At 42.2% G+C, this 14,103-nt stretch overlaps 1 protein-coding gene across 1 annotated transcript in view; it reads right to left on the minus strand.

Annotated features, from left to right (window-relative positions):
• LOC120798198 (receptor tyrosine-protein kinase erbB-4-like) overlaps positions 1-14,103 on the minus strand; it is a 230,354-nt gene that overhangs the window by 56,777 nt on the left and 159,474 nt on the right. The window contains exons 5-13 of the mRNA XM_040142305.1: positions 13,725-13,790; positions 11,572-11,690; positions 10,697-10,838; positions 9,901-10,014; positions 7,685-7,811; positions 7,017-7,090; positions 5,883-5,973; positions 4,555-4,760; positions 2,415-2,547 (exon numbers count right to left, since the gene is read on the minus strand). Coding sequence (XP_039998239.1) covers positions 2,415-2,547; positions 4,555-4,760; positions 5,883-5,973; positions 7,017-7,090; positions 7,685-7,811; positions 9,901-10,014; positions 10,697-10,838; positions 11,572-11,690; positions 13,725-13,790 — 1,072 coding nt within the window. The remainder of the gene's footprint in view (positions 1-2,414; positions 2,548-4,554; positions 4,761-5,882; positions 5,974-7,016; positions 7,091-7,684; positions 7,812-9,900; positions 10,015-10,696; positions 10,839-11,571; positions 11,691-13,724; positions 13,791-14,103) is intronic.

Genomic DNA, 14,103 nt, shown 5'->3' on the forward strand with positions numbered 1-14,103 from the left:
TTTCGACTTTTAACTTCTCCCTTTTTTTTGCATTTCTGGCGAATCCCCTGCTGCCTTCTATCCCCCGGTGCCTTTAGAGGCGATTCATTTGCGTCCCATAGAAAACAAATAGGTGGTAAACTCTCACAGTGCACCATCTTCAGTTTAAATGCTGTTAGGGACAAATATCCATCACGTTCAAAAGTGACAGTAGTTGTCCAAACTAGGTTTTAAACACTTTACAAGGCAGTGTTATTCAAAAGGCCCAAATTAAATTTTACCTGGACTGTAGAGAGGACTGCTTTTAAATTTATACTGACAAAAGTGACAGACGAAACCTGGCTGTCTGTGTTGAAGCATTGTCTGTTTTTTTTTTGTGTTTTTTTTTGCTGTCTGTTAAATAACAAAACTGCTGAAACAGTCTCTCTCTGTCTATACCAGATTAGGGTGTTATACTTAGACATGCAGCAGCATCCACTCCTAAATCCTGAGATAAAGTTCACCGTTTTATCACTGGTGACAGTTATTGCACCAAACACTGTAGCCAGTGTATAAGAACAGGCTTGTACTCTCTTTCTGATAGACATGTATATTTTCATTCACAAAGTTCTTAATACATTTCAATTGCATATTGTATAAGTATAACTTAGGACTCGTGATGCTACTAAATCTACGTGACTTTATTCTTTCCCCTGTGCTCAGAATCCTTATTTGTCTGGCTTGATGTTAATGATAAAATGGGAGCCCAGTCTCTGCAGTTTTATTCTGTGGTCAAGTTAAATCCCCACACTGGACAAAATGCCTGTTGATTTCATGCTTATTCTCGGAATGAACTTAATACTGTCCTGAAGGCTGAAACTTGGCTCTTTCAGGTCACTTTAAGGATCTTATTTAAATCCCCTTCTGACTCACTTCTTAATACACTACTTGTTTCTCTCTTCTTTTTATGTCTGGTTTTGATCCCATTGATATTGTAAATAGGGTCTATTCTCTATACTACAAGCACACAAACACCAGCTGGAGTGTTTGTCACTGCACATGATAAATGTTCAAATGTTCCACTAGCACTTAGGTAGTTAACCATCCACGCAAAAAACACAAAAGTACAAATCGAGTTTCGCATTGGTTTGAGCGACTCAGAAAGCATATAGCGTTAGTCAAAAAGGGAAAGAAATACAGGTTATCCAGGGTTTCGATCTCAAAAAAGCTACCCTTCATCCGCCACAGATGCATTTTTGAGGCACTGGTGCTTGGCAGGGGGCAACTTCTTACACCAGGCAAATCTTTAGGTTATAGACATTTTGATTCTACAGTAAGGTCAGTGACACAAATCAAGACGTGGGCCTGTCAAATGTTACTCACAGTATAATGCATCACAGTGACTGACTGTATTTGTAGTGCAGGAGACAAGTGTGCTTCAGCAGCTCCCTGCCATGCGCCTTTCCCTCGCCAGTCGTCTTCAAAGCCTTCGCTGTGAGCTGTTTTTCCCGGCAACTTCAAAGCTTCCCCTGCACAAGCGGTGCCGGGGAAGGACCAGCAACAAGTCAACATGACCGAGGGTTGCTCGCTCTCATGCGCCCTCTCTCGCGCACATAACGCGCACTCTCTCCGCTTCCCCCGGGGAAAATACTTGCTTGACATCACTGCTTGCAAGAAAGTTGTCTTTGTCTTGCGGCGGATGCTGCCGGTCTTATTTTAGATGGATGCTTTCAAGTGTTGTGATTCACTGCATCTCCTCACTCATTCAACAGCAGCACAAAAGGCGGAAAACTACATCTACAAAGAAGTGTTTCTCCCCAGGTGAGTTGGCAGTGATCTTTTTGATGTGCCTCTTGGCAGCATAAAGCAATGACCTGAATCTAATTATTCACAGTGAAAACAGAATATCAGTGGACTGTGAGGACACTCTAAGGGCCATTGTCGCAAATGTCAGTCATTTCCCAGTTCATATCAGTAAACACTTAAGTCTGTCAGCCCAAAGGGGCAATTTGAAACAAAATATAAGACTTCAACAATATATTCAAATTGATTCTGGACAATTGATATAAAAGGCAGCCAAATGTTCCTTTAACTGTTCACGTTAACTCTTCAAAGTGTGAAATCCCTTATTGGTTCATCTCATTACATTCATGCCAATTGGCAATTAAACTCTCCTCCTCCAGAGCCCCTGAGGATGTTTTGACTTCATTCTCATGCATCAAAGCTGCTTAAATTGATTTTATTTCCTCCGCTTGTCATGTATGGCTGTTTGCGGGGGAATTAACGCGGTCTCCTGAAACTATAATTATCTGACATTCATTTTTTGGGTGAGTTTCAAAGATATGTGTCAGATCAGCTGAAACATTCTACTGGACACTTGAAAAACCTTTTTTCCAGAATGTGTCAAAGTGAAGAAAAAACGATTTGAAAAAAGTGTCTGTGAACGGACCACTCACCCGTCAAAGAGGTTGCAGGACTCAACGCAGGTGCGGCCTCGTCTGAAGTATCGACAGGAAAGACACTGGTCTGGCCCCGGGCCCCAGCAGCCATCGTCTGAACACATCCGGTCACACACCATTCGCTGTTGAGCTGTGGAGAGAAAGGGGGAAAATAAATCCAAATTAAAAATAAAGGAGCAAATACATTAGCACACGTGCCTAAAAGGCTTTTACAGGTGCAGACATACACTCAGAGACACACACAACTGAAGCACAGTGGAAACAAGATACAGTATATAAATCTGTCTGGATCAACCAATAATATACAGGAATACAGTGAAGTATATCTACTTATGGTTTATTAAGAGCAAATTAATTTATAGATTGGAGTGTGTATGTGTGTCTATAGTGTATTCATGCCTTAGAGATAAGTTGGTGTTGGTGACTTTGCATGTGTGCATCTCCCAGGTTGTTTCTGCACATTTGTGATTGAGGGTGTGCGTTGGTCTTGCCAAGTGCTGCCCAGCTGTGTGAGGGAACATTGGTATTCCCCACACCTCCGCCAATAAAGGCCGACTGTGACCGACTGCGGTTTGACTGTTTTTTTTACAGTCAAACCACAATAATCGATGCTGTTCATTGGACTCGTGGCGTGTCCTCCATCCGGTGAGTGACACCCACGTCCCTGGGAGTGTTGCCCGCCGGGGGCCGAACCTTTTGTCAACAGCTAAGCAGTCAATGGTACACAGGGGGTTGAGCCTAATGAAGAGGCCTGTGTAAGGCCCCGTCTATTGATCTCTAACACACACACACACAGCACTCATTAACTGGCTAATGATATAAACGGCAGCCTGGCAGGGCCAAGAAAAACTACTCTGGCCCATGTGTGTGTTTTCTACTTATCTCTGTCACAGGGAAACACACATGCACAAGATGTCAAAGTGTAACAAATATAAATAAGATCAAAACATGGCTACTGATTAATAATCAGACCAATATATACGTTTTTATTTACTTCCTATTATACCTCTCCCTCTCTGTCAGACATTTCCACACTCTCACTGAAGGGCCTTTTGTGGTCAGTTTCCACCATCTGCAGCTAAACCACATGTATTCATGGTTCCATCAGGTGTCCACTTCCCCGTGGCTAGCAGTAGCAGTGTGCTTAATCCACCGCTGTGCATGACGCATTAAGCACTTTCCTCACAGGAAGCTGAATAAGGGCTTTCACGGCCAAGGAGCGAGAGACACCTGTGTTACTGTCGCCTTGGAAACAGGCGTGTTAGTGTGTATGCCTAGGGTGGATCTGGATTTGCACAGATATGCAGGGAATCTAAGTCTGGAATTCATTAGAGGGCTAATGTGAGAGAAAATAAGAGGACAGGGGGACTTGATAGGTGTTTGGTTACCACTGGATGTGTATTAAGATAAATGACTGTATGTGTGTGTGAGTGTGTAAGAGTTTCCTCTGGCAGTTAAGGAATTTCCCTGCATGATTCGCAGGTGTGTCAACATGCCGATATCTGCATCTCCGTCAAAATCTTATTCTAACATTCCCGAATTGAAAACAATGACACACTTTGTTTGAACATGGCTGGTAGCACAATTTTTTTTCATTGTACAAGGCAACTTCATACCTGTAAAACTAACAGTGCGAGCTCGGCTTAAGCCCAGGGTTAAGTTACAGTATGTGTTTTCAGCAAACTGTGCCCTACTTGAACGTATATCTTGTGCTTAGTGGTGAATTTGCTTGGCTGTCACTGAATCAAGGTTTTCCGTTGCCAACAAGATTTTTAGTGTGTTTGAATTTAACTAATTTGGGCGAATTTGGCAAATACTTGTGGCTTAAATGAGTGGGAATGGGACATTATCCTGTTCTGCAGCCCAGCTTCTGTGGATTTTGTGTTTTGATTCAGTTATTTATTTATCTTTTGCAGACAGCAATAGCGTATTACTCCAGTGAAATGTTGCAGTTAAATAAGAGGTGCTCAGCCCTAAATCACTTTGACATCAGAAATTTAAGCACCCTGAATTAAAGGGTTTCACCTAAAAAATAGAATGAAAATCTCAGAAAGATGTTGCAATATTGTTTAAACTCTGATTCTGCCCTGAAAAAGTTCGGGATGAAACTTATCCCCATCCCACCACCACTACTCACTGCATTCCTTTGGATCTCGGTTGTTGCGGATGAGGACTTTCTGGCTTGGCGTCCTGAAGAGTGACGTCCAGTTGACGGTGTTGTAGAAACACAGGCGGCTGTTGTTGAAGATGTAGACGTTACCGGCGCTGATCTCATCCAACGACTGGAACTGGAGGGAGGAGATCCAACGCTGCTTTAGGATCAGCAGAGAAATACCACTTCCACTGCAGGAGAAGAGAGCGGGAAAGAGAAACAAAGAATGAAATCAGGAGAAAAAGAAACAAGTAGAGATAAAGATAAAGAGGAGGGAGGAAATCACAGAGGAATTAAGGATTTTAAAAAAACCATTTGGGGAAGATTGGGAAGAAATTTGAACAAGAAAGAAAGAAAATGCTGGAAAACAAAAGGGAGAAAAGAATGAGTGAGGATCTAAAAGGCAAAAAAAGGGAAAGGACAGAGGAACGGATAAAAATATAAGGTGAGAGGTATAGAGTTAGAAAGAGAAAATGGGAAAAATCATGAGGTGAGAAATACAGAAAAATAGGACATACATTAGTGTGGGTGAATAAAGGGGAGGAAGAGGAAAGATGAAGGCGGGACAGAAGGAAAACAAGAGGAGGCGCGGAGAAGCAGACAAAGAGAGTTAACAATAAAAGGGAAAAGATGAGGAGAAAGACGAGAAACATAACATAGACAAAACGAAGATGAGGCAAATGATGAGGGATCTTGCTCCAGCTCTGAATGAAAACCTGCTGAGCTACAAGTTCATCGCTGGCTTTTAGAGACAAGTCGGGATCCCCTTCGACACTGCCAGCACTATCCCTCGGATCTGCCCCTTTGTATGCAAACACAGGACCTGCTATCAAAACAGGGCTAACCCAAGCTGCGTGACAGCAACACGGGCCGGCGGCTCATTAGCTCCAATGGTTAACATCCTAGCACAGGCAAACGTCACGAAAGACAGAGAGACAAGGATCTTTCTGAACAAAGTCAGCTTATAATAAGAGCATGTCATCCGCATACACGTAGAATGGAATTGCGTGTAATGCAATTTAAATTCACAGATGTAAAAAGTGATGTCGAATATAACCGTTACTAATGAGCAGAAAGGGGTGCTACCGTTCAGTAATCAGTACAGTCATCAACTCCTTACCTACACGCACCCAGGAGGTCAACCTAAAACTGAACCGTGTACAATCGTTTTTTTTCCACGTGCACGTATGCAGGTAGTACGGTAATTTTTGATTGATCCACTTTTGAGCCACACCAGAAAGTTATCAGAAGAAAGTCTTGAACAGCGTCAAGTCTTCGTCTAAAATAGCATGTCTGCCTCCCTTCACACGTACCTGTAAAGAGATCTGCCTCCGATGGTTGCCAGGCTGGAAAAAACACTCAGATCTGTCATATTCTCAGGCCAAGACTGGATGTTGAGGTAACCTAAAGACACATCAGGCAAACCGGTTGAAGATTGTGCTAATTAACAAAACTTCATTAAGTATTCTTTATTTTTTCAGTGCATGGATAATTACCAGAAATGATATGTCTATTTTGTCAGTAAGAAATGTTGAAAACAGAAAAAAGGGAACATGAGGAGTCTAGGGAGTATTTGATGAAGTAAGAATCATGAGCCATGAAATGAAAAAAAAAAAAAAAAATCCTTCTGTTGCCTACATCCACATTTTTTAAAAAAGCACTGCAAGTTTTTTGTCGTGGAGTTGCACCGCCTCTGAACTTCAAGCAAGAACCCATTCTTAGTAGGAAAAGTGCTCGGAGAAGACAATATACGTTAATTAAAAAAGAATGGATTTAATATTATGCACAATTTGTCCGGTTGCACTTGCCTTTAATGACGGATTATATCAAATCAGCGTCTGTGGAAATGACATTAAATGGATAGAGCAGGAAATTGCTGGTATAGAATGGCCATTGCTCTTTCTTATTGCTTGGGTTTTCATTATGAAAATGCAGTTTCACTCCATTAGATGTTTGGCTCAACTGCAAGTCGCAGTTTAATATGACAAAAGGGTTTGTATACGAGGCATTGCTCATCTCTTAAGGCCTCTAATAGCTGATGAATGAATACACTCACAAGCGTGCGCACACACACACACACACACACACACACACACACACACACACACACACACACACACACACACACACACACACACACTGCTGTATATACTGTAAGCACGTATCAGGCATACACACACACCCACAATAACAAGATATCCACCGGACCACCTTTTAGAGTTCCCCGTCAGCTTTCCACTTTCCACTTAAAGTTTTCTTTTCCTACCTCAGAGGTCAATGAATTCTAACACACACAGACACACAAACATACAAACAGTCACACACGCACACACACACGCACACACACACACACACACGCATAGACACACACACACGCACACACACCACATTATAATGTTTTTTGTTCAGTCAGTTTTTACAAGGTGACTCCAGTGAGGCAGTCTCACCTGTGATCTCTTTCACAGTGCGGAACACGTTGAGGCGCTCAGGGTCCAAAGGTCCGATACCATGATACATGTCCCTGAATTATTACAGAGCAGACGCACATAAAAGTGATTAATATCTTCATTACAATATTCATATACGGCTGTACTGTGACCTTATATATGTAATAGTGAGTGTGAACCTGAAGGCAACATCAAGAGAATATGTTTTTTCTTCCTTTCCTTTCCTCTACTGTGCTGTGTGACATTCATATTTACATATCATTCTAACATCACAGCTTCAAGGAACTTTGACGGTGGCTTGTGATTGAATGGACCACATTAACCTTCCCAAGGCAGATTTTCTCTGACACAGTGAGATACGAATGGAGAACTCTTTGTTGACATGGCTACCTCATTTAGTTTCACGCTACTGTTTTCAACGCAGTAGTATTCCCTTGGATTAGATGTGTGCAAGAATCCTGGTGCGAATTATTTTTTCCTAAATGTTTTCACTTCCTAACGGCTACATTTCAGCCAGACCAGCGATGCCCAAAACACGCACGCTTGTATCCATCTGCCGGGGCTGTGTGTGCATTAGAAGAGGACTGAATGTTTTATTCCAGTAACTATCTTTCGAGGTGCAATTGCTACAAATTGACATGTGTGCAAGGTTTCGAGCTGTCACTTACCCTTTAATGCCAGTAATGAGGAAGATGAGGTTGCCGTTGATTTTGGTGCAGTTGACAAATTTGTCAATATTGCTGGCGTCCACTGTTTGAGCTGTCTGCAGGCTGCCCGTCCCTATGCCATCACACACTGATGAAAAGAAAGCAAACACAAACAATTATACATTATTCAAGAAATAAGCAACATATTTGTTTCTTCGGTTTTGGACAAATTGCCTAACATGGATTCAAAGTGTCATGTACAGCAGAGACCTCATCTTGAGAAACTACTATGAGCTATTTACTTTAATTCTTTATACTTTTGAAATTCTATGAAAATATAACCCTGCTTTTGGTGCATGGGCAAGGCCGTTGCCTCTTTCCATGGATTGGAATTCTTTTGATGAAAGCATGGGCCAATCCACAGCCAATTCCTCCATATAATGAATTCATTACGTCTGCATTAATTACACTCGCAGTCTACTGTGAGCCAAGTATTTCTGACAGGGGCGGAGGGGAAGATGAATAAGGTTGGCATTAAGTGGTGTAACCAGTTTTTGATAGTGATTTATACCAGCCAATTCCATTTCTGAAATGTTAATTTGTTATCATTTCCCATAGTTCCTTGAGCTATCCCTCATTAACCCCTCCCTGCTGCGTGACGATGTAATCAAGAGATTAACCAATCAAGGGATTCCACAGCCCATACATGGAGCCTCAAGGAAAACACTATTGTCTTCCCCCCAAAGAGAAAGGGCAAATCAGTTACCTTTCTGAGAACAATATGATGAAGGGGCTTAACCTCTGGACTGAACTGAAGTAATGCTGTTTAATTTCAAATTAGACATTTTAGGCTTTGAGCTGATGATCTTGTGCAAAATTACTTTTAATTACTGAGCAGGTAAGAGCAGTTTCTCATTTTCTGAACGTGCTGACTGTTGTGGGGATCAAACACGTGACCTCCGTTTATGGCCCATTTGTCATATTTATCCTCCGGGATGTAGTGAGTATACCTCTGGATGCGCACAGCAGTAATGCCAAAAGGGGAGACAAGATGAGAATGAGGATGTTATTACAAAGGTGGGTATTGCACGGCATTACCCTTAAATTGAAGAGGATGCTGATATTTTGGGGGGGTACGTTAGAATCAGTATCAGCCTTACCTGGCTCTGTTAAAAAAATAAATTACTTTTGCTATAAAGCTTTTAAAGTTATTCCTGTGGGCTACGGTTGATCCAGTATCATCACCGTTAGCATAGAACTATTAGATTAAAATGGCTCAACTGCATGAGCTCTTGTACATACAGTAAATGCAATGCAGTGGGCCAGAAGGTGGGGGAATGGGTGAAGTATCCGTATAAAACCTGATCTTCATCTCGCTGGATATAACTTCCACATTATACACTGAACAACGGCCATGTGTTACTGGCCTTTGCATGTCCTGCACTGCACTTTCCTCTCTATTTAATATCCGACAGACATTGCACGCAATGTGTCAGGCATTTGTGTGAAAATCTGTCTGTTGTCTGTGTACGTCTCTCTAAGGCAAATGTGACAGTCTCACAAGGCAGCAGTCACCACTTGTGAATGATGCAGACACTCCCGGGGCCAAAGGGCAATAAAATACATCATCATTCCTAGTTTCATCAAAATTGGACTGGTGATGGAAGTTAAAAGACACTCAATGTGTCACATTTTAGCAACCCAGCTACATCCCTGAGAAGGAGTAACGGAATATGTTGATAAGTCTAGATGAGATAGATACAGCTGCAAAAGGATTTGTAGGTGACCTTACAGACTATGTAGCTTAAAAAGAAGAAATAGCACCTGAGACTTCTTAAAAATGGCTTCAATCAAAACACACTCTTTCTCAATTCAATGCCCTCAGGGATTTTCTTAGATCCTCACTTGGTTTGGTATGTTTTATGGTGGTTTTTATGGAATGAAGGGAAATCAAATTGGCTAAAAATTAACGTGGCTTTCTGTTGCCTAATGTTGATCTGGATATCAAGATAAACAATAACAGTGTCCTCTAGTGTCCAAGATATGACCAATCAATGTAATCATAAACTGTTAAGGTGCAGAATTCACAATCAGACCTGTGGCATCAAATTTTCTCTCTGAGATGTCAAACTAGAATCATGACTAAGCCTGCTATGTCATAATTCTTGCTCCACATGTTTATTCTGCATAGGGCAAATTCATGAGTGGCATTCTTGAGGGCATCGCTCGGTTTACACCTTTAGGACAGATGTCTGTGCAGGGGATGCACATTTTGATGCGGTTCTCCTCCACTTCCATCTTGTTGCTGGGACAAGCTCTTACGCAGGAGCTGTGGTCCACCACAAAGTTATCTGCGAAAAACCAAGCGAGAATGTTAGTGTATGTTTAGTCTTTCGCCGAACTGTTTCACAGCAGAGATGCTGTGATGATAAGTGGTACCTTTTTTTTTCTGATGACTACAGTAGATTTTATCCTTTAAAACCATAATAATCAAAGCGTTTCTTAGGAGGACCCCTCTAATGGAGAGAAATTGATTGTATTTTAATCACGTTTGTATAATGATCAGAACTAATTGTCTAGGTCTATATTGCTCAGGAAAAGTAATGGATCAAATTAGTACTTGGTAATGGCAGTGGAAAAGTGCGACTGGTGTATGCTCATTTGATGATCAGTGGAACTTGAAAATGCAATCTGTTGATGTAGCTTGACTTTTAATGCATACTCGCATTCTGCTGCACTCTGACTCCATAACTGTGAAAGAAAGAACCAAGATTTGCTTTCTTTTTAGCTGCCAGAAGCTGAAACAGATGGTGCAGCAACTAGTTGATTGAGATACACAATTAATTTATGTTTGAGTCATTTATCTTGACTTGAAATAATCATCTGGGGTCTCATTCCAGGATAGATAGAGGATAAATGCTTCTTCAGTGGACACCACTGCACAGACTATAAAACTTAATTACGAACATCATTATGAGCATCTATGTTATTGCAGTGTAATATTACAGTATCTGTATCTATTTGCAGACTTACGTGGGCATTTCTTGACGCAAAAGGCTCCATAAGTGTACTTGGCTCTGGGGTTGTGCTCTAACTGAAAAGACGTGGGGTTGTACACGAACGGCTGAGGGCACTGGGTCACACAGGCTCCGCTGTCGTTGAAATTGGTGCAGGCCTGGAGAAAACACATAACCACAGTCGGCTGAGGGCAGCGGACACCAGTCGGACCCCCCGCGGAGGCGTGTGGCGTAAAACATAGTGAGATGAGGCGAGAGGAGAGTCGTGATTTTCAAACATAAGTCACTGTGAGTGAAATTACGGCAGCACTTCATTTTTATGTCGGATCACGATACGTGGAACGTGCAGCCATTTTGAACGCCAAATGGAAGAAAAAGTGGAGCCATTGATCCACAGCCACGATGTAAATGGTGAAATGTTTTCTCATAATCCTCTTAAGTGTTTTGTCGTCTGTGGCTACAGGCTGAAACGGCAGTAATTGAATTGGATGAACCTTTCTATGAATTACAACTACAATATAATCTCTGTTTGTGCGCGCGCGTGTGTGTCGTGCACACGTTCGCGAAACAGGAAGTACTTGAGGTGATAAAAGGGATATTAATTGGAACACTGAATCACCAATTTGTTCTTCAAAGAGCACCACTGCGGCAGACTTTTACAGCCCTGTAAAATGACAAACAATTTATCAGCCGGTAAACAAAGTGGATCATTTTTGGGCGGGGGGGTGACAAACAGATGTTGCACCAAAGACGTGGACACACAGCATGGAGGACGGTGAGGGGGGTGCGGGTAGAAATTTATGACTGCCTTTTCTTTGGACATGTGTGGAAGGTGGAAATGAAGGAAAGGAAAGGGAGAAAGTGCGTGTGTTTGTGTGCAATCTGACGTACAAAGCAGTCCGTGTCCTTGGGGCCCGAGCAGCCGCCGGCACATTCGCGATGGCAGCAGTCGCTGACGTAAGGCCCGAAGCATCGACCGTCACACTGCTCTGCACACACCGTCTTTGTCACTGTCCAGGGAGTGAAAAGACTGAATTTTAAAGGTCTGACACACACATTCATACTCATAAAAGGAGACAATACCACCACCCTCAACCTTCCTCTCATGTCATAGCTGCACAGAAACACTGTCTGCTCTGGAATGGAGGTAGAAAGAAATTAGAGGCTTCAGTAGCCTAAAGGCCAGACAAGTGGGTTTCAGACCACTAGATCACTGGATTGCATTGCCAGACTGACTTTAAAATCATGGAGCACTTTCTCCTCTCTCTGCAACTGCTCTGGAGGTGCCCTTGAACGAGCCTCGCATCCACCAACTGCTCCGCCCTCGGCTCAGTGACTAGCGGCTAAAAACTGCGGTCGCGCTTGGCAGCTCCCAGGTACGAAGTGGGATGTTACTGCAGTGAGCTAAGTCGGTTTCCCCAAGATAAATGAAGTTTGCACAAAAAAAAAAGTTCCGTCGCACCAGATCCCACTGACTCACCATATCTGCGTATATACAATGGGTGTTTTCAGCCAAACAGACTGATTGGCCAAATACACCTTCCAACTGTGCTGATAATTCCCAGAAAGCCTGGCTTTATTCGTTGCTATGCCAACTCTTGTGGTAACCAGGGGAACCATTTACTGCTTCTCCCGAATTTTTTTTATCCTGCATTTTATTGCTAAAGTACTTTAAAGGAAGCTGTATCAGTCATTATTATTAGTACACTACTGATACTTGGATGTGGCGCGTACCTATTGCATCAAAGTAGCTCCAGTACTTGTTCTAAAGAAGAGCCTCCCACACATGATTGGGACGGTAGGAGATATATCAGCCAGCGAGTCAGCAGGAGCTTGAAGCTGAGGCATTAAAAAACTGTCTGTGTTCACTATCTGCTGTGTTGGGAACATAACGATGCAGCAGAGAAAAAAAACAACAAGGCTCTATCATCTGTGAGTTTGTGTTGGTCTGAGAAAAAACAGGCCGGTCCATCTCTCAGTCCGTACAAGATGAGTGGAATATCCTATAATTATTCAGAGAACTAACATTTCTCTAGTTACCCTCCTTCCTCCGTTGTCTTTCTGTTTTTTCTGATTTGATTAACAATTGTGTGGTACTGCTGGTATCAGCAGCGTTTGATAAATATTATCTTATTTTAATTTCATCCCTTTTGTTTTAAATTATGTCGTTCATTGAGTTCTCCTCTTATCACAGTTTCATAAAATACTGTAATACAATGAGGGAACGTAATTTCCTTTTATCTTTTAACTTTTTCTTTCGCTTGGCCTTGATTTTGGTCTCTCTCTTCAATCAAAGAAAAAGGTAAAAAACAGATGCGAACCCAAGTGCTCTCACGGCAAAAAAAATTATAAATCTATGTCAAAACAGATTATAGCAGATTACAGATTATTTTAAAGCAATCTGTACAGTATCCTCAATTTTCTCTCACCATTCAGTAAATACAGTGGGTCACTCTGCCTTACACTAACAACAGATTTTACAGAATTTCATTAGCATGGATTTCAGTGATGATCTTCACTATAATCTAAATCCAGTTTCAGACGGTTCTCCACTCAATGTCAGGTTATGTTAAATATTTAGGGGGTTAAAGAAATAGTTTAACATTTTGTGAAATACAGTTATTCTCTCTCTCTCTCTCTCTCTCTCTCTTTTTTTTTAAAGGGACTTAGAATATGTCAGGCTTGGGTTCGTGTGTTCAAATACAGAGCTTGAGTAGGGATGCAGTTAGCCTAGCTTAGCATAAAGACTGAAGGATGAGGGAGATGGCTCTCCTGGCTTTCTCCAAAATGTATAAAAATGCCTACCAAAGTTAAAAAAACAAAAACAAGAAAGAAAATCGCATACCAGCACCTATCAAGCTCACTAATAAACATGTTGATTCTTAACCGTTCAATCGAACACAACATAAAAATGCCAATTTTCTGTTCTAGCCAAAATGTTGAACTATTCCTTGAAGTCAGTACCCGTACTGTCCTATCAGTCACATACATGTGGCCTCCCAGCGTAACTCCAGGTGTGCACGTGCGTGCGTGTTCATACTCACAGGTCTGGCACTGGTCTTCCTGATTGCCCCAGCAGCGTCCATTACACGAGCGATGACAGCGCCTGCCTGCAGAACACACGCACATACACACGGAGGCACTGTGCATCAGGCAACTCCTCAGCAAACTTCAGATGTAGTTTTGACACAGACAAACATTGAACCCCCCCCCCCCCCCATGGTCACACACACCACATGCCTAATCGTCCACTCACGCAAGTCCTTAAAACTTCCCCGACTAGTGACAGTGACAGATCTGTCGAATCTCCTCGGCTCGTCCAACAATAGACCCAGAGTCATTGTGGCGACTCGTGGCCCGAAGTGAACATAAGCATGAAAGACAGGCCTCTACTCCCCTCCGTCAAGCGTTCGCACAAGCAAA

Source organism: Xiphias gladius, chromosome 13 (genome assembly GCF_016859285.1).
Source record: "Xiphias gladius isolate SHS-SW01 ecotype Sanya breed wild chromosome 13, ASM1685928v1, whole genome shotgun sequence".
Lineage (NCBI taxonomy): Eukaryota > Metazoa > Chordata > Actinopteri > Istiophoriformes > Xiphiidae > Xiphias > Xiphias gladius.